The sequence below is a fragment of the Plectropomus leopardus genome, chromosome 4, assembly GCF_026936395.1.
Source record: "Plectropomus leopardus strain MGB_pleo_1.0 chromosome 4, ASM2693639v1, whole genome shotgun sequence".
Taxonomy (NCBI): Eukaryota; Metazoa; Chordata; class Actinopteri; order Perciformes; family Serranidae; genus Plectropomus; species Plectropomus leopardus.
In genome coordinates, this window is record NC_142179.1 from 4,891,266 (window position 1) to 4,918,456 (window position 27,191).

Below are 27,191 nucleotides of genomic sequence, written 5' to 3' on the forward strand. Positions count from 1 at the left end.
CTTTCTTTTCATTCAACATCACACGGGGTGAGACATTGATTTACAAACAGTCATTGGAGGGCTGAAGTATTGCTTTAATTTCAGTACATACCGCACATGCTGGTTGAGCCTTGATTGATGCACGTATTAACTGCGCCTCCATTAGCTGAAAAATCATCTCCAGAACTGCGAATACTTAAAGCATGCCTGAAAAGATTCATGTCTTAATGTGTCTAAGCTCCTTAAATCAGTCTGAGTTTAGTATAAATTAACAATAACTGCACTGTAATCAAGAAAAGTCTCCTTTTCAGCTCTGTGGAGTGCAGAACTTTGTCGCACAAACATGGGCCCGAATCTTTGAAAACGGATCTGTATAGTGGAGGAAATAATATTGTAATTATTGTTATAAATTATTCAGCACAGCTGATTTATTGAAATTACAACTGCTGAGCACTGCAACTTACTTTTGCCCTGTGCTGCCACTCGTTTCATGTATTTCTTTATTTATTTTACATTTAACTTCTCATAGGTGTCAAGATCTTAACAAAGCAGCACATCACCTGTCTCTTTTCTCTCTTGCAGCCTGAGCCTGAGAAGAAAAAGAAGAAGAAGAAGAAGGAAAAAGTGGAAGGAGAGGAGGAGGAAGGCGATGGAGAGGAAGAAGAAGATGAGGAGGAAGAGGAGGAGGAGGAGGAGGAGAAGAAAGAGGAGATCCAGCAGGAGGAGCAGGGCCCGAGCATCCAGAATCTGGACTTTTGGCCAAAACTCATCACGCTCATCGTCTCCATCATTGAGGAGGACAAGAACTCGTACACACCCATCATTAACCAGTCAGTACTCACAGTTATTGGCTTTTATTTGGCAGATTGTGCGTCTGAGAGTTGATCGCGAAATGTGCGTTCATTTCCATGATTTCGTACTTTGTTACGGGGAAAATGAGTAAAATGACATTAAGCCATTACATGAATTAATATTGCTCACAACATGTTGAATTTACTATAAGTCACATCAAAAGTTTAAGTTATATTCTTATTTAGAACAATCATATGTATCTACAAGATAAAAGTATGTAGGAAATGGTTTCTCCAGATCTTTTTATATTTTTTAAAACTAAACATGTTGTTTAAAGATGTATTTCACTGCTGGAAAGACGGTCTTTTAATAAAACTAGGATACTAGGACTAGCAGAAAGATGCAAATGCTTTTTAAATCTTTGCTACATGAAAAAAAAGAGAAAAAGGACTGTGGTATTTGCTTTTGCTTAAGAGGCAGAAAACCTACAACTACCAGAATGCACTGCACCTCAGGGGACCAATAAACACTTCTGGTGGTGTATTACATAATGCAAACTCAGCAATATGACACAATGGTGGCCGGCAGGTGACAAACATTCTCGTATTACAGATAATCAGAGCTAAAACATGTTTGTGACAACATTTGAGGTGATAAATATACAATTAAAATATATTTTGGTTTGTATTTTTTAAGCCTCAGTTTTCACAGTGTAGGATGCAGTATGGCGCCCACTTCCTGTTCACAAGCGATTGCAGCTTAAAAGGGCACTGAAAGATGTTTCTGGAAACATTGAGGCGAGAAATAGGCAGTGCGGTAACATAATCGATGAGCACTGCCTGGTTTTAAAGTTTGATTGGATTTTGGTCGAGTTTGAGAGACACGGGGGGGGGTGGCGTCTGTCTCTTAAAAATTGATGTTATGATTCAAAGCTGGCTGAAAATTGATGAAGTGTCCCTTTAAATGTCATTTTGGATTCAGTGACTGTAACACAGTAATCGGATAAAATATCAGCTCACAAAATATTAATATCAGTGTGTTTCCGTTAGTTTCTCACTGTAAAGGTCTGAGAAAACCCCCAGCTGCTGTGTCGGTGCGTCTTCTGATTGATCGCTTGTTTGTGTGTATATCCAGCTCCCTTAAGGATTCTCCCACAAACAAATGAACAATAGTTTTACTGTTAGTCTGACCTTTGACCTCACCCTCCATTTCAGGTTTCCTCAGGAACTCGATGTGGGTAAAGTCAGCACGGAGGTGATTTGGAGGCTGTTTGCTCAGGACATGAAATATGCTCTGGAGGGTAAGTCCTTATACTGTGTGTGTGTGTGTGTGTGTGTGTGTGTGTGTGTGTGTGTGTGTGTGTGTGTGTGTGTGTGCGCGTGACAGAGAGAAAGAGTAGCAACTTGCCACCATTTCTTCCCCTCTACATTCACACGCTCTTTTGTTTGTACATCAACGCCTTTTCTTTGCCATCATCTCTTTCAGTTTTGCATAAAATCGATCACTACCGCTGGAACAACGGTGAGATTATAGACTAACACGATGAAGATGATGACGAGCTGCAGTCAGAAGTCAAAACACTAAGCTGCTTTCAGGTGGAGCTCATGAGCTCATTGTTTACGTGCCGAGCCTTTTTACAGCACTGTATTTTACCAAAAACAAGGTTAAAATCTCCTACATATCTATTTCATTTACAGTTTAATCATTATTATTCATCTGTATAATAAAGATGGAGATGTTTTTAACTAAAACAGCCACAAATCTTCAATCCATTCCATGTTTAGCTGCATTTTCCTTTATACTGATTTATATAATTATCAAGATGAATGTTTTTTGACTGAAATTCTTTGATCTACTTTGTTTATAGCTGGACTGAAGGCTACAAAAACATCAATAAATAGAATTTAAACAGACAGAAAAGAAAGGCATTTACATATGTAACCTACTCACTCACAAAAATCTCAGAAAAATGACCACAAAATCAAGCGAAATGCCAAAATAAGCACGATCTCAGCAAGTCATCCGGCAGGACGCTCCGCTTCTGAAATGCTCGCAGATGCTCCCGGTAGGATACAGAGCCGCGTGGAGGACGGAGCAAAACAGCGCCGCAGACGTAATGCCATCGACACGCTGCTGGTGGAATCAAGGCGAAACTATTTAGGAAGTTAGCGCGCAGGTAGCACATGGGAGTTTGTCTGGCAGAAATCTATCCATTTTGACCTAAATCAAGACTTTTTTTTCTGTAACAAACTTCTCCCAGCAGAGAACAGGTAACACAAGGCAGGAAATGCAAAGGCATAATGACAGAGAAAAAAAAGCCATCGGGAATATCAACATTTTTCTTGGACATATCATGAATTTATGAAGAAATACTCTTTGTGACTAATTACAAATTCAACTTACCATCCACCCCAAAAAAAAAAAGATTTCCATGGCCTCTGCCGTTTCTGAAAACATCAGCTAACACGTCACAATTCATTACCTCCGAGGTTTCAGAAAATGTCCTTGTGTATTTGTATGTTCTGTATCTGTTCAACCATCTGAATTAGTTTAAACCAGAAGTTTGTGAAAAAGTTGCTAAATTGATTATTTATCAGAAAACTGAACAATCTCATACTTGAGCTTTAGGTCATTTCTGAAGACAGTAATGAGAGGATTATCGACACATTTTGTTGTGATGATACTTGAAAAAAAGTACATTATCTTTGACAGATGCTCGTTTTATTCTTATTTATTCGGCTCCTTTCAAGGCCTTGAATACCACAGCAAGGTATCACCAAACACGACTCCATGTGAAGGCAGAAAAGACACTCTCTTATGGGTCATCCAAAACCTAAAATTACATATAAAGTGCTTTAAAAAAATATTTAGGAACAAATGTTCTTAAACTGCTGCCACATTTGGCGCCACAGTAAAAACTGTTGCAGTCGCTGTGATTCCAGGTCTGTGAGCCTCTGTGGAAGCAGATATAACAGTTTGTAACGGCGTGCGAAAGTGATAGTTTTGTGTCTGTAACACGATTGATTCCCCCAAAGCTCTCCACATTAAACTGTCAGATATACTTTCCAGATAAATGCAAGAACAGCTGTTTTAAGTGAGTGAGCCATTTGAAACCTGCTTAGCCACTCAATATTCTGACTTCTGACTGTGTCTCGTATTAGACTTGTAGAAACTGTCGAAACTATCCTGAAACGTTGTCTGGGAGCGTTGTAGCTGAGTCAGCACTCTGACTAGTTTGAAGTTTTGTTCACAAATTTGATTGCTGACGTGTCTTTTAGGAGACAAATGTCGGGACATTGTTTTTTCTGTGTCTAGTCTAACTTTCAACACCACTAGTTTTCTGTTCTAACATTATTTTCTGTCATTTCTTCATCAAACCTTCCTGTCTGTTCTCTCTCATTGGTCTGTTTTGTGCTTCTGTTGCCGTCTCAGCTCCCACCACATTTCGCATCCGCAAAGTTGATTTCTATGCTGGTAAGATGAGAGTGTGTGTGTATGAGTGTGTATTTGTAGTTAGTCATCAACAGCAGAGATTCCCAACCTTTTTTTTAGAGTGTGGACCATTTTATATTGACAACAGAAGGAAATATCGAACGCAGTTTTTCGCCACGGCCCAGAGTGAGAAACACAAAATTACTCAGAGAATCGTCCAGATATTTCTGTCGGTAAACCAAATACCTTTCTGATAATATATGTTCACTGTCTTTATTGTGTTCAACTCTAAAAAGGTGTGTTTTTTCACTGGACAAAAAACAGTGATGTTTTACGTTACAATAAATATTTGGGCAAAATGAAATTAAAGTTTGGTTACGAGAAAACTGGTTTTAAACTTAATTCTGAGTGACATTAAAAACATTCTGGAAAAGTCTTAAATCTACCTTGTCTTAAGCTGCAGGGACCCTGAAACCTCCAATTCCAACTTTAAGAGACATTATTATTTAACTTCTTTTATATGTTATCTTGCGATGTAGAAAATGATTTGTGGGTTTGGACCCTCTGATCCGCAGGACAGGAAATATCCTCTGCACCTCCTTAGACCTGCAGAAAAAGACACTATCTTCCTCATCGTAAAAACTACATGAATATTACCATCTCTACTGCTTTTCCACGATTTAGGATCGTTCTAGAAATATTCAGATTAAAGTACTGTAGTGCCTCTTTGTGCTGTGACTCCTTCATTTCTTACTCCTGTTTGTTTGTAATGTTGGACTTGTCCCATAATTGGAGCCCAAAATGAAACCAGCGTGGAGACTCTGGTCACTTCGCTCTCACTCCTCCATTCATTTGTTTGTTTGTTGGTTCGTGTGACACAAACAATGCTGATTGGATTTTGCTGAAAGTTGAGATGAAGAAACTGTGTTGAAGCATTTCTGAAATTACAGCTGGCCAAAGCAAATCGCTGAGTGACTCCACTGCAGGAGTATTTCAGACTCCGTCGCGGGTTCGAGGAACTTTTAATATCGTTGTTTCCCACGATGGATGTAAGGGGACAGACTAAGGATAGATCTCGCTGTGTTCATTTGTTTTTCGCTCCATCCATCTGTTTCCTTTGATATATTATGTAACACTACCGAAAAAAGTAATTAAAACTTGGAGGAATGATGGATCTCAGTCCTTTGGTCTGATGTTCAGAATCTGAGGCTCCTCTGATCAGAGTTTGATGAAAACTCAAGAAATAACCAAACAGGATGCGATCAGTTTCTTTGTCTGCAGACTTTCTGTGCAGGGAGACGTGTGCAGACGTGCTCAGGCTCAGTGCTGGGAAGGTTACTTTTGAAATTGAACAGGTTACAGATTACTAGTTACCCTGTTAAAAATGTAATAAGTAATTTTTCAATTACCTCATCAAAGTAATGCAACTTTTTAATGTTTGCCTGCTTTTCTTGCAAAGATTTTAAACTGGTCATCAAAGAAAAATCCTAAAAACATCAATTATGTCAAAGTTGACAGCGTTTGCACTGTTTGTAAACAAGATTGAATCGGTACAATAATGTAAGAGCCTTTTTCTGATTTAAAAAACAATGCTGTTAAATTTTCAGCATCTAAAGATGTTCTTGTCCAACAACACGTCAATCGACTTGGTGTGGTTGGCTAGTCGCAGACACAGCAATTGCAACGGGATGATTTGCTGGCGGATGCCAACGCTTTAAAGCGTCAACGACAGGCAGCTGTCACAGCGGTATGATACGCCCGATGACGTCAGTTTGAAATGAGACGATAATACGAGGAGGGCGAAAAGTCCCCATAGAGCGGCTGAGAGTGGCGGTGGATGTGTCAAACAAACTGTGGACTTTCACCGAGTAGCCTGCTGTTTGTTTTTTTGTTGCACAAGAACACAAATGCAAATTTGAGGTGTTTTACCAAAGTTTATTTTGAAAAGCACTGTACATTTAATGTGAAAAACAGAGGTGTATTTTGAAAAGACATAATGTATTTAACAGGCATAAATAAATATAAAAAACAGGCAGGAGGAAACCTAACGAGTAATATGTAGATGTGAATGGCCTTTACCAAGCAGTGATATTTGACGAGTTTGATTGAGAAGATTTTGAAAGAGCAAAGGCAATAATGAAAAAAAATGCAATAATGCAAAAAAAAAATGCAACAAGCGAATTCATGTTTTATTCTACTAATAAACCGAAAAAAACATATTCCAATTTAACCCCACTGAAATCACCAACATTTTGATTAGTAACTGCAACTTAAATGTTTTTCTCAGTAACTATAACTGATTACAATTAGTTTTATTTTGTAATTTTAATTACTTGTAACTAGTTACACGTAACCATTTCTGCTCAGGATCATACAGCTACTCTTTCTGATTATCAGTTTTAAGGATAATGTCAAAGATTAAAGTGCACAAAAACCTCCACAGTACTAAAAATCTTGTGTTTGTGTGTGTGTGTGTGTGTGTGTGTGTGTGTGTGTGTGTGTGTGTGTGTGTGTGTGTGTGTGTGGTCATTCTTACAGAGCACGAGAAGCATAAACTCTGCAAGACTGCCGACTACATGAACCTGCACTTCAAGGTCAAGTGGCTTTATAACGAGTATGTTAAGGACCTGCCCGCCTTCGCTGACACTGTGCCTGAATACCCTGCGTAAGAAACACACACACGCACACACACACTTTTCTCACTCATTATCTCACTCCTCGTACTCTGACACCTCCTAACAAATGGTGGCTCATCTTCATTCATCATTTCTGCGTTTTTATTCAGATTTTGCCTGCTGTTATACACACAGTAATTGATACTCACATCCACAAAGCTCTCCTCACTGGGTTTGTACACTGGAAATAAAGACGACAGAGTAATTGTAACAATCATAATATAAATAAATAATACAGCACATTTTGAAACCAAAAAAAAAGACAATGGTAACATGAGGGTTGTAAAATCTGTTAATTAAAAGAACAAATGTTTCACAAATTCAGTGTGAAAAATTAAAACTGATAAACAAATAAAAAAATAAAACAGACAATACATTATTGGACTGAGGGATAAATACAATGCATTTTGGAAAATATTGTTTTGAAAAAAGGGATTTAAAGGATGTTTTTGACTCAGGATTTACACAACAAAACATTTCTGTTCTCTTCAAATCAACGCTCACTTCAAAAGCCAAGAGAGAGTCGCAATCTTTTCTAATGTTTCGTGTATTAACTATAGTGGTTCTGGTTTTGTTGCAGGTGGTTCCTCCAGTTTGTTCTGGCCTGGCTGGCTGAGAACGAGGAGGTGTCGATGGAGTTCATGCACGGAGCGCTGGAGAGAGACAAGAGAGAGGGGGTGAGTGCAAGAAAAAAACGTGACCAAAGTTTTCACTTCAACATGCAGCTGTCCTTCATATATATGTTTTCTTTACTTTAAGAAATGTATTTTAAAGATTTTATGTGCTCTTAATATTAAATATTCTATTTATGTTCTATTTTTTAAAAGGATAACAAATCAATAATACTGAAATCAGAGTGAAAATTAGGTTGTGAAAAAGTTATTTTAGCACAGACTGTAGTCTGACAACTTAACAACAACCGTTTTCATCCTGCAGCTCTGATCCTGATCACGTCGCAGTTTTCAGTTTCTCGTTGTTTAACTGTGCGCTCGCAAACAACACAAAGCGATCATATGTGGTTATAGTCAGGACATCAAAAATAAAAACATATTTTGGATCATTGCAGAAAATAAGCTCTTCAGCAAACAAGTGTTTATAGTACTTACATGTTTTGTTTAGCAAGATATTCTTCAGAAACAAACACCATTTTTGGGATTTTTGAAGCGTAAAGAATCACCAAAACCCATTTAAAAAAACTCAGAGACGAGGAAACTCAAAAATATTCATTCCTGTGGCACTCTATTTGGGAAATGTGAAAACAAACGAAACAAAACAACAACAAAAAGAAAGAAAATAACCTCAATAAAGTGCCAAAAAATATAATTTTCTCCTTTTTTTCTCTTGTATATAACATTTTCTGAACATTTTCTCTCATTTTTTTCACTTCCATGTCACCTTTTACTTTTTTTCTTTCTTTTTGCAGTTTGCAGGATATCTCTTGTCAAGCTGCTCGTTGTGTTTTTCTTGTGTTTTGAAAGAAATCAAACCTCAGGATCTCTCAGGTTGCAAGGTTAAAGTGCTTGTGAAAAGCATCTAAGTGCAGCACAAGAAAACTGATGAAGGCCCGGGCATGAAAGGGTTAAAAACATAGTTTTTTTGAGTTCTGGTGTTTTATGGAGCGTCTATTTTCCTCTAGTTTCTGAGCAGATTTCTGAGCATTCATTTGCGATGGATGTGAGAGATAATCATTTCCCTAAAAAGTGCAAATCACACTGAAAATAAAAATATAAACATTGTATATTTGTGTTCAGATTTCACGGAGTTTTCTCTCCGAATAGATTCACTAAGGGTCAAACTCCAAAAACTATCTGGCACACATCTGTCCCCTTCACATTACACAGCGTCTTTGCCTCATGCTCTCCCTCTGGAGGAATTTCGGGTGATACAGTGAACCTCTCGACACATAAAGTGATCTGGATATGTGGGATGTTGTATTCTGCTGTAAATAATTTGAAATTACACAGTTTGAGTTTTACACTTCAGCCGGATATCATTAAGTTTTATGACGTTTTTGTTTACCAGTTTTATCAATGATATCTTTGTACCGAAGCATCAGCAGTCCCCCTGTTGGAAGAAATTATAGCATATCGCTGTGAAGTTTCAATTTCTTGTTTCCTGTGGATACTGAAATTGCCTCAGCAGACATCAGAATTTAATTAAGGCAATCAAAGGAACAATTTGCAGGGTGCTCAGTTAGCGGAGATGAGACATCATGTTTGCGATCTGAGCTATTACGACAACACATCTCTTGCATTAATTTTATAAATTCATATTTGGGGTTTTTTTTGCAAGCAGTCATGAAATGCGACTCGGGTCACAGCGTTCACAACAAGAGGAAATTGGAGAGTTGATATGAGGAGTAATGGGGGGGGACTCATACTAAAAATATCTAATTTCTAATAAACAATCACAATGAAGCGATTTTTCTGCTTTTGATTAACACTACTGGATGTTAACATGCAAACTTCTCTTTTGCAATCCATGCTTGAGTTTAAAAACTATCACAACTTTTTAATTTTGACAAAAAAACCTACAGAGTTTTAAAACAAAACCAAGTCAAGTGTCATATAGTTCAACAGCAGTGGAAAAACTAAACTAGCAGCTTTTTACAACGCTGACGTCCACAGCAGAGTGAAAGACGGCTTCAGCCTCGTGACCTTTATTCAAGGATGCTTTCGATCTGCGTTCAGCAGAGTTCTGCTTTTGGCCGCCGATCTCAGATTAACAGGATGATGAACAAGTGTTGTCTCTCGACCTCCTGTTGGTCCAGAAGCTCTAATTTATCTTCCAGGAACTCTCTTGTTGCTCTGGGAGTTTTTTTTTTAGGGCAGAAAACATTTTGGTCTCTGAACACTTTGACTCTTTAAAAGATTATTTTCATATCAGCGCTGATGACTGATGTACAGACTTCCTTAGAGACCTCTTGGCGCTGCGTCCTTGTTTACTCCCGTCAGCATATTGATCACGTATTTGCAGCTTTCAAAGATGATAATAAGAAGAAGAATAAGAGGAAGAATAAACGTAATTTTTATAGCACCTGTCATACAAGAAATGCAGCCCAATGTGCTTTACAAGAAAGAAATTACATGCACCAAATGCTTTACATCAAAAACATAGAAGACGAAAAGACGTTATAAAACCTGCATTTAAAAGAAATAAGATCAGAACATATATGTGAGTTTGGCACAAATGATCGGCTCATGATAACGTGGGATGTTTACAAATTTGGGTGAACTACTTTTCTTTTGCAAACGAATGAGCGATTTATGAGGACAGGCTGAGAGAGCTGTTGGACAAATGGAATTTTGATCCATTGAGACATTTTTTTGTACTGTTTGGGTTTTGTCCCAGAAAGAAAGCACCAAGCTTTTGACAATATATGAACAGCAGCAGCAGAGTAGCAAATTACAACATCCTATACGATGTCGTGCCTCAGCAGGCTATTTTATGTGGTTTTCTGCTGTTTTTTGTACGTCATATTTTGACATTTTTTGCCATTTTCAGTCGTTTCATGCTGTTTTATGGTGTTTTTGGCCATTTGTGCAACATCCTATGCTATGACGTGTCTCAGCATGCTATGTTATGTGGTTTTCAGCTGTTTTTTGGACGTCTTATTTTGACATTATAACAGATGCAGTATGAGACTAAACTGAAAGGCTGTTGGATAAATGTGGCAGACATTCAGTCTTAAATGCTAAAAAAAGAGCAGGACAGACGTCTGCATTGAGGACGTGTTAGAGAATACTCCAAGCAAATGTTATTTTACTCAGCACGCATATTCATTCATATAAGTGCCCTGATGGCACAACTCTTTTAACTTATGGGACTTTACGAGGTGTCCATTAGGGACAGATTTTATTGAGGAGACGCTGAGTGCTTATTGGCCCCCTCTGCCTCTTAAAGAACCCGTTATGGATCCATAGACTGTAGGTTTCTCAGAGTAAGAGAGACAGATCACAGGATACGGCTGCAGGACTCGGTCACTTGGGAAATATGTGGCCTGGTTCTCCTAACTACCACGCCAACCCTCTGGGCACCATTTACATTTCCGTTTGAACTCAAAAGGAACATTTAACTGGTGAATTTATCTGTAGGAACATATGATTAGTGCAACAGTTCAATAAGCCCCTTTGGTCCCCGACCAGCAATCCTTTCAGATGAATGATAATAATTGTAATGGTCAGAGCGCCCTGGAATTAAAGTAATTACACAAGAGCAGAGCTATGGTGGCTCGGCACAGAAATAAGAATGAGTTTGAGTTATTATTTGATTACAGGAGTGTGGAGAGGCAGAGGATGTATGAGTGAGTAAGGAGGCTGTGAGGAGCGCTGCGTCATGAAAGGAGCAGACTGGAGATGGAGAGTTGAGGAATCGTGGGTTAAAACTGTGCAATCTGTCTTCTCCTCTGTCCTCCGCCTGCAGTTCCAGCAGACGTCTGAGCACGCTCTGTTCTCCAGCTCGGTGGTGGACATCTTCACGCAGCTCAACCAGAGCTTCGAGATCATCAAGAAGCTGGACTGCCCCGACCCCGCCGTGGTGGCGCATTATAACCGACGCTTCGCCAAGGTGAGATCCGCAACGCACGAACTTTGTTTACATCAGTTTCTGTTTTTTCTTTGTACCAGTAGACGGGTTTTCGTTACAGAGTTGCGTAAAACTTAAGAAATATTCTTTACATGTCAATAAAACACAAATGTGAGATGACTGCGTTTCCATTAAATGATGTTATTCGCCTCCTGCTCTGGCGAAAAGATTCCCAGAAGCACTGCGATGGATGTTCAAAATATTAGCAGGTTTATTTCTATTGCAGCCACCGCACTAGCCGTCATTATTTCAAATTAAAGTCGACGTAGGCGTCTTATGCAACACCGGAAAGGCGAGCCCTTTATACGTGGGAGCGGCCACATATGAGGGATTTCTGGGAGCTGATAATGCACGATTTCACAGAGGAATTGTGGGTTCAAAACTTTCAGATGATCCACACAGCTTTTTTGGAGTTATGTGATGCAATAACAGCTCTTGTAGCGCATGCTGCATCATTTGACGTAAAAAAAAAAAAGGGTGTTTCCATCGTAGTCTTGGGAAATATGGCTTTTTTAAATCTGTCCAAGTTTTTGTCCAATGAGGTCAAAATAAAACTGCCTACTCGAGCTTTAATAAAAGCGCATCATTGAAGCGCAGACGAGTTACATCAAAAAGCTTTAAATCACCACGAGCTTCACTTACAAGCCTTCTTCATGTCTGTGCCTTTGAGATATTTGCTGATGAGTTTCAGGTATTTGTTTGCAAAATGTAAATACAGTGCAGTGTTTTGTTATCGAGCCTTTGATGTAATGTTTCTTCCTACAAATTTAATTTAAGGCGGTCGCTTTTAGGCAAAGTCATTAAATCTGACAAACCTTTCTCTGCAAGAGAGGTGTGTGTGTGTGCATATATTTCTGTGTGTGTGTGTGTGTGTGTGTGTGTGTGTGTGTGTGTGTGTGTGTGTGTTTGTGATGGCTCAATCAATATAGGGCTCATTAAATAAAGAATGGCTAATGTAAGCCATCGCTCTGAGCTGTCCATCTCTCTGTGCCCAACCCTTGACGCCCTTTTCATTTTCTGCTGCTCCACTCATGTTAATGTCTCTCTACCTTTTCATGTCCTCCCGGTCTCAGTCTCAAGTTTGTTTTTCATCCACTCTTCTAATATCTCGCAATCTCCTTCTTTTATGGACGCTCCGTCTTGTCTTTTCTTTGCCTTCAGATATTTTTCCCTTCATATCTGCCTTTAATCTTCTTTCCATATCTCGTCCAGTTTCTCTCTTTATCGCTCTCCAAGTTCTTATTCTTTCCTTTTCTTATCCTCTCTTGCTCCTCTGCCTCCAGGCCAGCACAGTTAAAGTTCATTTTTTGGGAACTTATGAGATTACAGTGAAAAGACGGACGGCTGCAGTAAAGGAATAAACTGAGAGACAGAGTCGTGAAACGAGACGAAAGCGCGCTAAGTAATGCAGGCAGCCGTCCGCCCGCATGTTTAATGCATGAATTTAAGACGGCCATCTGGCTGACTCAGCGGAAAGTAGAGAAATCTCTCACGGCGAACCTGTGAGGTCACACGCACAGTTTCTGTCATTTCCTGTCGCCAAGTTAACACCACCGCCGACAAATTGACTCGCTGATTATTTCAAAGCACCCCTGGACTTTGTAGTGTAAACAAACGTGACATTCAGCATTGTGGATCCTGAAGGCCTGAACAAACACGTCAGGTGAATTTTATTATCTCACTGAACTTTCGCAGATTCTTTTTCTTTTTTTTAATATTTTGCTCTTTTATTGGAGCAGTGCTTTAACATGCTGAGTAGTAGAAAGCTGAGGGATATCATACAGTGGTCTGAAAAGGGTCATTTAGTCTTAACAGAAAGGCTTATTCTTGTCTTATTGACTGAGGATTAAGTCGGGGTTTTTGTATGTGTGTTTTTGTTTTTTCACCTACACCTCTTCTGTGTATCCTCGGTGCACGCTGTGGTCCAAACCTCCACAGGGTGCCTTTAAAATCCCGAACACAGACAAGGAAACTTAGCTCTGCGATTGACCCGTCTGATCCACAAATTATTCCTGTCTGCAGGATCTCCACCTACTAATGTTTTTTTTCTGTTGTTGCTGTTTTTTGAGGAGTCTAGGTTAACTTTTATAATGTCTCGTCTGAAAAGCCAAAAATAATAGCTGTCCAGGAGGCCGTTCAGTACCCAAAACCACAAAGCTCAGTCAACTAACTAATGCTGGAGATGTTGTTCTGTCTGATGTGTGCTGTCCCACACCTGAGCCTCATCATGTTTGACTCATTGTTATGCACAGAACTGTTAGTGTGAAGGTTTGCCAACGAAATTAGGAACTCAGTGTCCAGTTCGATCCATAGAGTGAACAGTAAATGATAAATCAGCCTGTTAAAGGAAAGAAATATGATTAGTTTTCTCCTTTTGGCAACAAGAACACTGCTTTATTTAGACAGAAAACTGAGCTGGCGTGTTGACAGCTAATATCCACCAATGCTGGACAAGCTAAGAAGACGGTGGAGAAATTGATCATCCAAATGTAAAAAGATGTCCCTTGAGTTCCGCCTACAGTCTGTGATTGGCAGGACGGTTGGTTGTAAAAACAAAAATTAGCAGATAACACCTAAAATATGTTGCCAAATCAACAAACACATGATGCTTTCTGTAATCAGTCACCAACGAGTTACTCCCAACAAATCCAGTTTTGTCCTTTGAAACTCTTGTTAAAGATACTGGCTACCCACTAAGTCTCATGTGTTTTGTTCTAACCATGAGGACTTTCCTCCGACATCAGCAGTTTTCTCCTCATATCCTGAGGGTAGGGACGCACAGTGTTGGATTTTTTGGTGTAATCCGAAATGCCGATATATAACAACTAATTTGTCTGATAAATGATACTAATATCGATATATCTGCTTTCATCACGACCTAATTTTAGTGAAGCATTAAGCAGAATAAAAGGAAAATACTCGAGTAAAGTACAAGTACCTTAAAAATCATCAACTGCATTTTAAAGGTCATATGTTGATTATGAAGCCATGACCTGTGACTTTCCCTGACTGACTAAAGACTTTACTGGGAATCAATTAATCTTTTGAAAGCTGAGGAAACTGGCTTGATTTCTTTCAAAAACTGGAAAAAGGCAATGGAAGAACAAATGAACCAAAAATTAGTGAGAAATTTGTAAAAAGCACCAGAAAAATTATGATATTTATATAATTAAAAATATCTGAAAATTAGCATTGAAAACACAGAAAAACAAAGTTAAAAAATAAAACCAAGGACGTGACCTGGAAAAAAAGTGCTGAAAAAATATGATTATTAGTTAATATGGTAATTTAATATGTAATCAAGATGATTAATAAATAAAATAAATATATTTTCCCTAGATTTTTTTGTTGTTTTTTTTTTTACCTAGATATTTTCCCTTTTTTCCCTTTTTTGATAAAAATTCTCTACATCTAATTACTTGCAATTTTCTAAAAAAAAAAATGTACCAGGTTTTCCCATATTTTTGAAAGAAATCACACCAATTTGCTCAGGGTTCGAAGGTTAAAATACTTGTGAAAGGTGTCTGAAAGCAGCACAAAAAAGCGATGTCCATCTAGGTTTCAAAGCATTAAAATTGCCCCAAAAGACAAAAGACACTGTTTGACTGCAGAACTGTCTCTATCGACAAACCGCCTGCAGCTCTTTTAGCAAAAGACAGACACATTTTCGGTGTGAATATTTGAGCTCAAACTGCAGCGTTCTCGCCTGATCAAACAAGGCAAACCAGAGGAGTCAACACCAGCGTTCGGATCCACCACTCAGAAGTTCCCAGAGTAAACATGTCGTCGTGTGTGTTATCTTGTTTCCACAGACGATCACCAAAGTGCTGCTGCAGTACTGTGCCCTGCTGGCCAAGAGCTTCCCCTCCTACTGTGAGAAGGAGAAGATAGTGAGTACTGCTGCGTCGCCACTCTGCTGACACTCTGTGCTCATCTCCCATATGGAGCGAAACCAGGCACTTTGAGAGCCAGTGCTCCCTCTGAGGAGTGGATTAATATTTTACTTTCTGCTGCTCACTTCTGTGACACTTTGACATCTTTTTCTATTTGTTTGTGCTTTCATCTTCCTGTCATTTCTCCTGTTTTTGTCATGTTTCATTCATTTGCTCTTTTATTTTCTGTCTCCCTCCTTTTGTTTCCTCTCGACCATCCGCACCTGTTGTCCTCCTCATCCATCATCGTCCAGCCCTGCGTGCTGATGAACAACATCCAGCAGATGAGGGTCCTGTTGGAGAAGATGTTCGAGTCGATGGGAGCAAAACAGGTGAGCAATAACAGATGAACACACATACACACACACACACACCTTAAACTTGTCCTGCACCAGTGGTTTTTAATCATCTGCCACAGAAACTGGAGAGTTTTTCATTTCCACCTGCAGCTACTGATGAGGTGTTTCTGTCTGGCTCGAGGTCGTAACTTTAAATGTTTTGGATCTTTAGATGACATGACTGAAATCTGCTTTCACTGAAGCGTTCTTTATCAAAAAGATGTTTTTTACACAACTCTGATCACATAAAAACGTCAAAGACAAACTCTAGACACGGCAGGATGATGTAACCCGTGTGAGAGTTTCCTGGACTTGAGCGTATTTCGAAAACTTTTCAAATGCTTTTTGAACATAAATGGAAACAAAAACATCAAACGGAGGCGCCCAGTGGCTCGGTGTGCAGAGGCTGCGTGCTCGCCGTAACAGCAGTGTGTTCGATTCCAGTTTGGGCCCTGTGCTGTGTGTCGTCCCTTCTTTCTCCCCCTTTCACACTTAAACTGTCCTATCAAATGGGGACAAAAAGCCCAAATATAATCTTAAAAAAAAATAATAATAAATAAATAATAAATAAATAATAAAGAAATAATAAATAAATAATAAATAAAATAAATAAATAAATAAAAGATGATGCATGATTTTTTACCCGTGAAATGAGAGGAAACCGATCTTAGAGGCTGTTAAAAGAAACTTGTGAGCAGCTGGAAGTAAACAAAGTTAAATCAGAAAAATGTTGCATGCAAAAGGTGCAATTTCGAGAAGTTTTACTATCACAGCTACACTGTTTTTTGTTTTTTTAAAATATCTGGTCTGCTGTTTGATTTATTTTTGTGAGGTTGCAGATGTTCACACCATAGGCTTTTCTTGAAATGGTGCTTGCTGGAAATGCAAGAATCCAGTTGGTATTGGTACGTTCCACTACACAGACAAATGGGTCGACGCACCGTCCTCCAGGTGTGACCTGATTAATGCAGCCTTTTTATATGGATTTGGGTTCATCGGTTGCTACCATGAGAGGCAGCAGAGTTGAATTTCATATGCATGCAGGAATCTTTTTTCTGTGCTTGTGCTGAGTCTGTTATTGTTTCTAAAGCTTTTTTATTTATTTTATATAACACTGATTTAACCAGATTAAGATCAATTATATATATTATATATTATGTATTATATTATATTATTATACAACTGACACGAGCCAAAACAAAAAAAAGTTGCAGACAAACAAATTCATGTACCCAGGTTATCGAAAAGAGCTTAATTGTGCAAAGCGAAATTAAAACTTAAATTTAAATTTAATTTAATCAAAGAATCCAAATTTATATTTTTGATAAAAATTGGTCAAAATGAATAAAACATGTGTTTACTGTAAGGCCAGCTTTTGTATAACAGTAATACACACCTGTTTTAAGCATATTTTCCAACCTAAAATATATATATTTTTACTTTCCTCTAAGTACAGATTTATTATTGGTTGATTATAATATATATATTGGGAGAGTGATCCTCCAGTAGATTTTTTATTTTATTTATTTCAAGTGTGTTTTGCGTCTGGAAGACACATATGTATCATTTCTTATAAAATGTAAATAACAAAAAAGTTGACAACAAAAAATTGTATCTACAAAAAAGAAGAGAAGAAAGAAGAGATACGATATGATACGATACGATACGATACGATACGATACGATACGATATACTTTATTATTATATACATTAACATGTCAAAATATTAAAATACCTATGCACAGTGACAACTACCAAGTGATTCATTCACCATTGTTGTATGGGAGCTTTAAAATCAGGCGGAGAGACAAATTCTCTTAGTTTCACTCTTTTTGAAGGCTGTTTCAAGTGACGGGAGCAGAGCACATAAAAGCTCTCTTTGCCACTTCAGTCCGTGCACTTGGAACAGACAACAAGAGCACATCTTGTGATCTCAGACTATATCTCTGTGCAATCAAAGAGCAAATAAAAAAGGAATGAAACTGGGAAGAAGAAGAGGTGCCGGAGTAACCTTTCATGTGCAGAGTGGAAACCTTGAAAAAATAGTTGTATTTTGCGTGGAAATGAATCTGCAGTATATTTGCATCTTCATGGATGATTCCTTCGGCAATTACCTGACTATTCAGTCTTGCTTGAATTTAAAGTAACCTTGCTGATTTATTTTTATGATAGTAGCAGTGAAGAAATCTTTGTAATTGTAGCGTATATCGTTGAAGTCACTGGTTTGTAGATGAAGGTGTAAAAGGTGCAGAAGGTGCAGAAAACTGTGCATATAGTCTGTGCTGCAAGATAATTTAAATAAGGTGAGAATGAGTGTGTGTGTGTGTGTGTGTTTCTCTCTGTAGATGACTGCCGAGGAGGAGATGGTATGTCTAGATTTCTTTTTCACCCTCGCTCCCCTTTCCCCTGTTGCTCCTGGAACACAAACATCCAAAATAAACGAGTTCATTAAAGCAAAAACCCGGCCTTGTCAAACCTCTTGTTACCCAGCATATATGTGTCTATTTTTAGCTTGATCCCAATTTACTCATCAACAAGAGATCAGCTCCAACTCTTCCTCCCCCCGTCTCCTTCATAGACTCCCAGTTTTCACCCCCAGAAATAAACCTCGCTTTTCCTCCCTCCACCTGATTTAATGTATGTAAAAACATACTTTTCACTACAATGCTGCTTCTCTCCAAAAGCTTGAGAACGAGGAGGAGCCCGAGGAGTTAGATGAGGAGGTGGGTCAACCTGTGGGTCAAACTGCAGACATCAAAATGCTCTCTTAGTCATTTTGCAGATGTAAATGTTCAATTTCTGCAAACCTCAGACACATAACAATTGCATGTTTTATATGTGTCGTATCAACGCTGGATGTCATGTCACGAGGTGAAACGTGTTTTGTCACGACCCGTTGCTGTTTTTCCAGTGGCTTTTCTAGCAACTGAATACTGTTTCTCCAGTAGTTTTTCTAGCAACCCGACACTTTTTTCAGCAGCTTTTTTAGCCACCGACACTGTGTTTCCAGCAGCTTTGCTACTGACTGGACGCTGTTTTTCCAGCAGCTTTTCCAGCAGTCAGACGCTTTTTTGCCAGAGGCTTTTATAGCAGCCCAACACTGTTTTTACAGCAGCTTTTATAAAGATCTGATACTGATTTTCCAGCAGCTCTTTTAGCGACACAATGCTGTTTTTACAGCATCTTTTTAAGCTATCTGATACTGGTTTTCTAGCAGCTTTTTTAGCAACTGGACACTGCTTCCCTACTGCTTTTTGAGCAACCCAATACCGTTTTTTATAGCAGGTTTTCATGCAACCCAACACTGTTTTTCCAGCAGCTTTTCCAGAAATCTGATACTGTTTTTTAGCGGCTTTTTAGTGACCCAACCCAGTTTTTCCAGCAGCCGCTCTGAACCAACACTGTTTTTTTGTGCAGCTTTTCTCAGGCCCTGACACTGTTTTTCCAGTGGCTTTTTAGCCACAAAAAGCAGTCGCTGCTTTGGTGTAAAAAGTGGTTGTTTTTTAGATTGAGAAATCTCTGCATTTCTTTTTTCCTAACCCTAACCAAGTGGGTTTTGTGCCTAGACCTAACCACATGTTAACTGCAGCGTTGTTGAATCATAAAGTTTCAACGTATCTGCAACGTAACGATGCACAAAGATAACATATCTGTGGTTTGCAGATGTATAATGCTAACATTTTTTCTGGTGATTGGGTTTTTTTAGTGGTTTTAACCACTTCACCTCTAAAGAAATTCAAAAGATTTAATCTTTCTTTTCATCTGTGTGATCAAGTATACTTCTTTCTAAATAGCAAATACACTAAATAGCCAAAAGTATGTGATTCTCCACGTCACTCTTCCAGTCTCTTATATGTTCCTTTGTTCTTAATGTAGTCACATATTCTTCATCCTACATTTTATATCATTTGTTTTATTTCCTTACCATCTCCAACCAGGCCGCCGCTGACAATGAAGGGGAGGATGAAATGGTGGGTAGGCTCATCAGCAAAAAGCTGCCAGAAAAAAAAATCACATTCATATTATTTCATTAAATGTCCTTTATTTTTTCTAATTATTTCTGTCTCATATCACCTTCTCTTACTGTTTTTTTTCTTTCTTTTTTTTTCAATTTCAATGCCAGTCTGGCTGCTCTGACTCAGAGGGATCTGAGGTAAGAGGGAATAAAGAAGGAAAAACTGACAATCAAGGAACAAAAAGTGTTGTATATAAGCAGCAAATTTACAGTCATTTTATATTTTATTAATATCAATATTTGTAGGAGGCTAGTAACAGGAGTTTCACATTTATTTATTTTGTCAGATTATGAATTTGAACTGCTCATTATTTCATCTTAGCAGTGGGGTTTTTGTTTTCATTTAGTGAGAATTAAGTGTTTTAGTGAACAACAACATAATCTGCAAATTAGACACATACGATGTCAACATTTCCCTCTGGCAACTGTGCCTGCCAGACCGATATAATTATATGACATCATTATTAAATGATGGATGTAAAGGATAATTACACGGTATAAATATGTGTAAGTATGAGATCATAAACATCAAGTCTCCTGGATCACAGAGAACCATTTTGAATCCGTTTTAAATGATTTCTGCCTATTGTCAAGTGACTGTTAGCCCTTTAAACTCCCCAGCTGCTTCTCCCTGAGCACAGCTGATAAATCCCTCCACATCTCCCTCATGCCAAAACCTCCATAAAGCCTCGGGTGCCGCATGCTTGCAAGGCTCTTAACACATTTACAGCTGGGCGCTAACACTTCCCTCCTCTAGTGAGTGCTTAATAGACTAGACAGTAGGCTGCTGGATAATTGAATTTGATAGCGTGCAAAAATGTTGTATTTAGACGCCGCTAAATGGCTTCTTGAAATGGGCGAGTTTGTCAGCTGACTGCGGGGGGTCCGTGGCTTGTCAGGGAGGAGGGCGAGACAGACAGTGTGGGTTAATGGCTTAAGTTAGGGTTATTTTAGTAGATGTTAAATGGGATGTTGTAGTGAAGATGAACATATGCTGCTTCTTTGTTGTCGTTTCAGGATGTTTTGCATATGATAGTTAGGGATGGGTACCAAAAACCGGTATTAACGATGTGTAACGTTCATTCATCCTAACTTGATTCTTACATATCTGAACCCCGTGATAACAAAGCTGTCGGCATCAGGGGACGTCAGTAAAGCAGCAGCCTCTGCTTTGTTCTCAGTAGATGGAAGTCCGAGTCCAACCTATTTACCATCACGAAACGAGGCGAGGTGACAGGAAAAAACAGCAGAACGTCACAGAGCTGTTGCAAAGTTTATCGAGAAAGAAAGTCCTTTACTTCAGTGGAGTGAAGTTGGTTTAGGTTTGCTAGATAACTGCTGATAGGTTTATTAAGAATGAAGTTTAAGCTGCTCTAATAACAGTAAACAGAGTTTCCCAGTTTGTGACAAAAACTAAGTTTGGATTTTTTTGTCACAGCTTTACATGTCATTTCTTAATTTTCTGCACCAAATTATAAAGAATAGTATTAATAAGAATATCAATAAGTATCGGTATGTAGAAGCCATTTTTGGTAAAATCCTAACGATGCCCATCCCTAATGACATTCGAAGCAATGGTGCAAGAGTACAAGCTGGTGCAATAACATGTTCCTTCTCCACGCCTCCCACTTTTTTATGAAATAATCTCCAGTTTCATAAATGCATTCTGGATGATTTAATTGGAGCTGACTGGATGATTTTAAACCAGCCTTGCTTCTTAATTGATGCCCTCCTCATGCACTAGTTGAAAAATCTATGCCTCTATATAAGAAATGGTAATATTGATTTCCAGACTTCCTTCATAAAGGAGCTATTTGTAAAAGAGGAACCCCGAGACGCATCTTAATGAATGTGAGAGGAACCTCACATGCACTTTAAGTTTCAGGGTTTTTTGAGATGGTTTTCTTTGCTTTATGGTTTTAGATTAAATGATATGTGAACGTTGGGGTGAATCTGCAGCGCAGCTGTGTGAGCCTGGAAGCCTCACAGTTTCTTGAGTCTGTTTTAAAACAATATTCAGGTGCACATATGAAAGTTCAAACAGTTTTTTTCTTCCATTAATCCCTCCTCCTGTTCTTTCTTGGCCATTAAAAGATTCCTCCTTGATCTCCTCTCGGTGTAAGTAATGGGGAACAAAATCCACAGTCCTTGCAGAAATATTTTCCAAAGTTTATCTGAAGCTACTGTGACACTTCACTGGTTTTTCTCAGACTAATTAAATGGATTTATTCCAAGCTTGCAGCCTTTTTCGGTATAAAATTCCCTCTTTGTTTCCGTGTTGAGCTGCAGTGGAAAAGGCTGTTCATACATTTACCTACGAAAAGTGATTCACCAAAATTTGTATGTAACCAACGTAACCTGGAAGGCTGCAACCACATTATATAAGAAAAAAAAAACATAAAAGAAAAGTGAAAATGACCTGTAAAAAAAACCCAAAACTTAAAAGTCATGTTAACTTAATTTTAAATATATTATTATGATAATCATGAATATAGTTCACTGGACATTTTTTCCTTTGCTTTTTAGAAAATAGTCTTCATCTATAAATCTTTTTTTTTTGCATCTCGTGTTTATTATGCCAGTAATACTGTCTCCTTTGTTGCTCATGATTTCAGTAAAATAACTAAATGATTGAGTTGTGGAGAATCTTAACAAGCTAACGATGTGTGTAGCTTTTCTATAATCACAAAAGTTCAAACGTACATGAATATTGTTTGTGTGATCTAAGCAGCTAATAAACGTTAACTCCAGCAGGTACAACAGCCCAGTTTTATACATTCAAAGAACTTCTAAAAAATCTGCTTAGATATCATACAAACTGTTGTATGAGGATACGTTTGGTCAAAATATAGTAACAAAAACAATGAATTTTTAATTAAAACTGTTGGGAGATATCTGCTGTACTTGTCAAACTCGGGCGACTAAGCCTCAGATAAACTTTGGAATATATACAGGACTATAGATTTCAAGTGGCTTTTGGAAAGGATCTTTTTGGCCAGAACAAGCAGCAGGACAAACCTGTTTAAATGTTTGTTTACGCTCTTAACTGCTGTTTCAAGACCAAGTAGAAAAATCGATCACCTTCTGTTTTGAAGTTGGAGCGGGGGACGGATAAGAGGCCGTGATTTGAGTATCAGAGTGGTCGAGAATAAAGAACAGGGAGATCAGAAATTTAAGTTTGGACGAGGTCCTACCATGTCTTATACGTTATCAACAGGATCTTATAGTTTGTTCTGAGTTTTAGGGAGGGATGCCGGCGCAGGTGATACGAGGGACCAACAGCTGTAAACAATTTAGAGCAGCTTGACTGAGGCAAGTTTAAAGGAAATCACAGTAATTTAAATGAGAAAAATGAAACTGTGTATTAATAGCTCAAGACCCTTTGAAGACAACATGTGATTTTTACGATATTTCTTAAGTGAAGGAAACGGCTGCAGGGGCTTAGTGACATGGTGGTCAAAAGTCAGCTGCACTCAATAATCGTTTAAAAAAAAATTTCTGACAAAGTATGTGCGTCTTTTTTAAAGGTTTCTTGCTCTCATGTGTTGCTAAAATCATGAGCAGTTTGGTTGGTTTTACGTGGACCGTCACATTAGCACATTTCCCTACATTTAAATTTAAAGCTGAGCTCCTATGTTGGACTCAGACAGCTGCCAACAACCTTATTTTTGCAAAAAGGGCATGATTGCTAACGCTGTCGTGCTTCTGTTCTGTCCTTTCCTACCTGCTCTGTCCCGTCCTCTCCTCCCCTGTCCTACTCTGTCCCGTCCTCTCCTCCCCTGTCCTGATCTGTCCCGTCCTCTCCTCCCCTGTCCTGATCTGTCCCGTCCTCTCCTCCCCTGTCCTGCTCTGTCCCGTCCTCTCCTCCCCTGTCCTGATCTGTCCCGTCTACCGTAACTGTAGGTTGACAACAAAGAGAAGGAGAACAAGGTTGGTTGGTCAGTGATGTGATGTTTGTTACGCTCTTTAAATCCGACCTTTGTGCAACCAGGACTTTGTGTTTTGTGTCTTGTGCTCTTTTTGTGATCTAGACCCACCTGTGTTTGTTTATGTTGTGTTTTAAAGAAAAAAAATAAGCAAAATACTGGAATATTAAACTGCACGTCTCACCTGCACACTCAGTATGAAGTATAGAGGAGAAACAAAACCCCAAATGATTCAATATTCAAGATTTATTTTCATTACAAAACATGACGTTCATGAAAGGGAACAAAACAAACCGAGTTCCCAGTAAGCAACAATAAAATAGGACCCTAAAATCTAAAACCGGCAGAAACAACAAATGAACACAATAAAACAAAGTCTAAAATTAATTTAAAAAAATGTGCAAGAATAAAAACACTACAAATTTAAGTGCAAATGCATTAATATATATAAGTATAAATATTCGAGTATTATTGCCCATGAAAGTCTCTGGCAGTCGGAGGTTAAATTCCTTCACACATGTACCAACCCAACTGATCAGAGACAATAAAAGGTTTAACCAGATTAATTTAACCAGAAAAAATCTCTTGAGGTTTAAAAACTCTCTCAAAAGTCTCCGCCAAAACAGGCAGCGATGTTACAGACAAACATCATTAAACAAAAATATCAAATTAAATATGCAGCACTAAAGCAAATAAACCATAACATAAAATGAAATAACTACAAAGAAAAAAATAGAAACTATGATACAAAACAGATTTTGGTCAAAAAAAGCTTTTTTAAGCTTTAGTTCGTCACCACGTTTAGGCAGAAAATTTATCCCAAAAGTGACCAAAGAACTTATAATTATTGAATTTTGGAAAACAAGGTCCACACATACAGGGATATTTTTAACTAACCATTGGCAATCTAACCAAAAAACACAGAAAAGAAGATGTTAACCAATCAGAGGCCTGAAAAAAGCCAAACCTGGCTGTATCCTGACGCCTCTGTTCCTAAATATCACAGAAGAGTAAGTGTGCACTTATATGTAAACATGTAAAAAAGTTCTATTAATACTATTTCTGCAGCATGCCGCCTCATTCGTTACTCCTCACGAATAAGATAAGGCTTCTCAACAGCACGTCAACACTGAACATTTTCAGCCTGGACAGTTTTACAAAGTCAGTTTCAGTGAAAAAGCTGTTTTGAAACACGCCCCTGTACGTAAAGACTATACTGTAGGTGTCGCATTGTGTTTCATTTCAGACAAAACATTGTTTATTCTATAAAAAAACATTGTTTGGTGCAGCTGTAATCACAAATTTTGTGTAGAAAATAGGAGAAGAAACATGTCAGGTGAAACTGTGGATGCTGTTTTTGCTCTGACCTGAGCTCAGCAGAGATCCGTGTGTCACCGGTCTCTGTAAATACTCCGTCCTTTAACAGAAAAAGTCACCATGACAATGCAGATTTGCATCTTTGCGTAGCATTAAGTGTTTCACCAGACATTGCTTTTTTTTAACTAACAGCCCTAAAAACGATGCTCCAGGGAAGCTGCTGCGTGCTTCATGGTGCCTGCTGTTACTCTGGTTGAAGTTGTGAACAAAAACTTGAGATATTTCAAACCTTAAAAAGAAAATGCGGAGCGCTCGCAGCTGTTGAGAACAAACGACGGCACGTCTGTGCAAATCAAGGAGACAACAAACAGAAAGACACACTTTGGAAGTGTAGTTTCATATTTATACATAAGCTTTAATATTCATCACTGAGCAGATAATTTGTCCTAAAAATTGAAAGCGTGGCAAGAAACTAGAGATCTGTTGGTTATATAACAGTTTCACTTTGCTGAATTTTACTTGATGTCGTAGTTTGTGTCTTCAGTAAGTTGTTTGCCGTCTGTCCTCCTGTAGGACGAGTCCTCAGACTATGATGACAGTGAGGAGGAGCAGGAGAAGGTTTGCTTCCTTTAAAATAGCTTCCTCCAACATTTCCACGACTAACCTCTCCTCTCCTGCCGGCTCTCATCTCCGAGCGACTAAAAATCCTGACGCCATTTACCTCACTGTTATCGCGCGCGTGCGTGTGTGTGTGTGTGTGTGTGTGTGTGTGTGTGTGTGTGTGTGTGTGTGTGTGTGTGTGTGTGTGTGTGTGTGTGTGTGTGTGTGTGTACACTGTGTTCATGTTTCCATATTTTTTTCCTTTTTCACACAGCATCATTAACTTTTTGTCTTTCTCATGTCTTCTATTTGTTGTTTTCGGTCTTTTTGTTTCTTAATATGTCTTTGTTTCATTATTTTCTTTTTCCAAAAAGCTTGATAAGGAAAAGGTGAGCCGTCATCCAAACACCTTCATGTTTTCTTTGATACTCAGTAATGAATGTTTTTTTTTTGTTTTTTTTATTAACATTTATGTCATTTGTCTTTTTCTTTCTTGTTTTCACATCTTTCTAGTCTGAGCCCAACAAGGAAAAGGTGTGTTTGAAACTAAGCTTTAGTCATAGTTTTAAGGATTTATTTGTGTGTGTGTGTGTGTGTGTGTGTGTGTGTGTGTGTGTGTGTGTGTGTGTGTGTCAAGATCAATGTTGAGAGGAAATTTATTACCTACACAAAAATAAGTAAACAGTATTTTTATTACTATATGTACAAATACTTGCATTCTAAGTGCACACTCTTTTAAAGAAACGCACTAAAAGCCACTTAAACCTAACATTAAACTATCTATAAAAGATGTTTTTATAATAACAATATATGATGAAATAATGAGCCTACAGAGAACAACGTATCCTGGTTTGTATGATATCCGAGGAATTTTCATACTTGTCTGCATGGAAACTTTAGAGTTGTTTTTGTCCAGAGAGCCTCATGCACCGCAGAGGAGCACGAGTCTCCTTTCAGCTGTTTTCTTATTCCCACACCTGGAAGCAGAGACAGGAGCAGGTCATTAGTGAAATGATTTGGTGATTGGAAGCGTGTTAAAACCTCGGGGGGGTCGGCCGCCAGCTCGTCTGCTGTTAATGAACGTAATGATCCGTGTTCAGAGTGGTCGGACAGTGTTTATCTGGACTCTCTGAAGGTCTAAATCCTGCGTGTGCTTCATGCATGACGCTGCCAGACTCACCTTGTACCCTCAAAATATCAAGGCGAGGTTTTTTACGTCCCCTCAGAGGACGATGTGAGTCTCAAAGCTGGTATAAAACCTGAGAATCAGCAAAACTGGACCCACAAGGGTCTCACCTGACGGCAACAATAAGCTTTATTATTACATGAGTCACTGTCTGAAGGGACTGAAGGCTAACGGTGAAGGTGAACCTAATAAAAGTGGCGAAAAGAGTGTGTCTGCTATGATGTCAGAGTGTGTGTGTGTGCGTGCGTGTGTGTGAACATGTGTTTATACTGTTGCGTCTTGCATGTAAACGTAGCTCACTCACAAATGTGTGTCCTTGCAGGCGGAAAAGAAAGACAAAGAGAAGCAGGTTGGTTTGTTTGCGTCCTCTTTCTGCAGCAGCTTTTTTAATATTCATTTTCACCAAATCGATTCA

General features: G+C 38.5%; 1 protein-coding gene and 1 long non-coding RNA gene across 3 annotated transcripts in view; both read left to right on the forward strand.

Annotated features, from left to right (window-relative positions):
- The window catches only part of LOC121944715 (protein unc-13 homolog B-like), an 89,608-nt gene that overhangs the window by 46,017 nt on the left and 16,400 nt on the right, over positions 1-27,191 (forward strand). Inside the window, exons 12-20 of one of the 2 annotated variants that reach the window (XM_088076352.1) lie at positions 562-809; positions 1,986-2,071; positions 2,257-2,292; positions 4,204-4,245; positions 6,742-6,868; positions 7,459-7,555; positions 11,301-11,444; positions 15,275-15,352; positions 15,649-15,726. In XM_088076352.1, coding sequence (XP_087932478.1) covers positions 562-809; positions 1,986-2,071; positions 2,257-2,292; positions 4,204-4,245; positions 6,742-6,868; positions 7,459-7,555; positions 11,301-11,444; positions 15,275-15,352; positions 15,649-15,726 — 936 coding nt within the window. The remainder of the gene's footprint in view (positions 1-561; positions 810-1,985; positions 2,072-2,256; positions 2,293-4,203; positions 4,246-6,741; positions 6,869-7,458; positions 7,556-11,300; positions 11,445-15,274; positions 15,353-15,648; positions 15,727-27,191) is intronic. The other variant, XM_088076353.1, reaches the window with a different exon arrangement.
- On the forward strand, positions 24,644-26,125 carry LOC148189673 (uncharacterized). Its single transcript, XR_015776363.1, has 3 exons — positions 24,644-25,608; positions 25,965-25,979; positions 26,104-26,125. It is a non-coding gene; the product is annotated as an uncharacterized LOC148189673 (long non-coding RNA).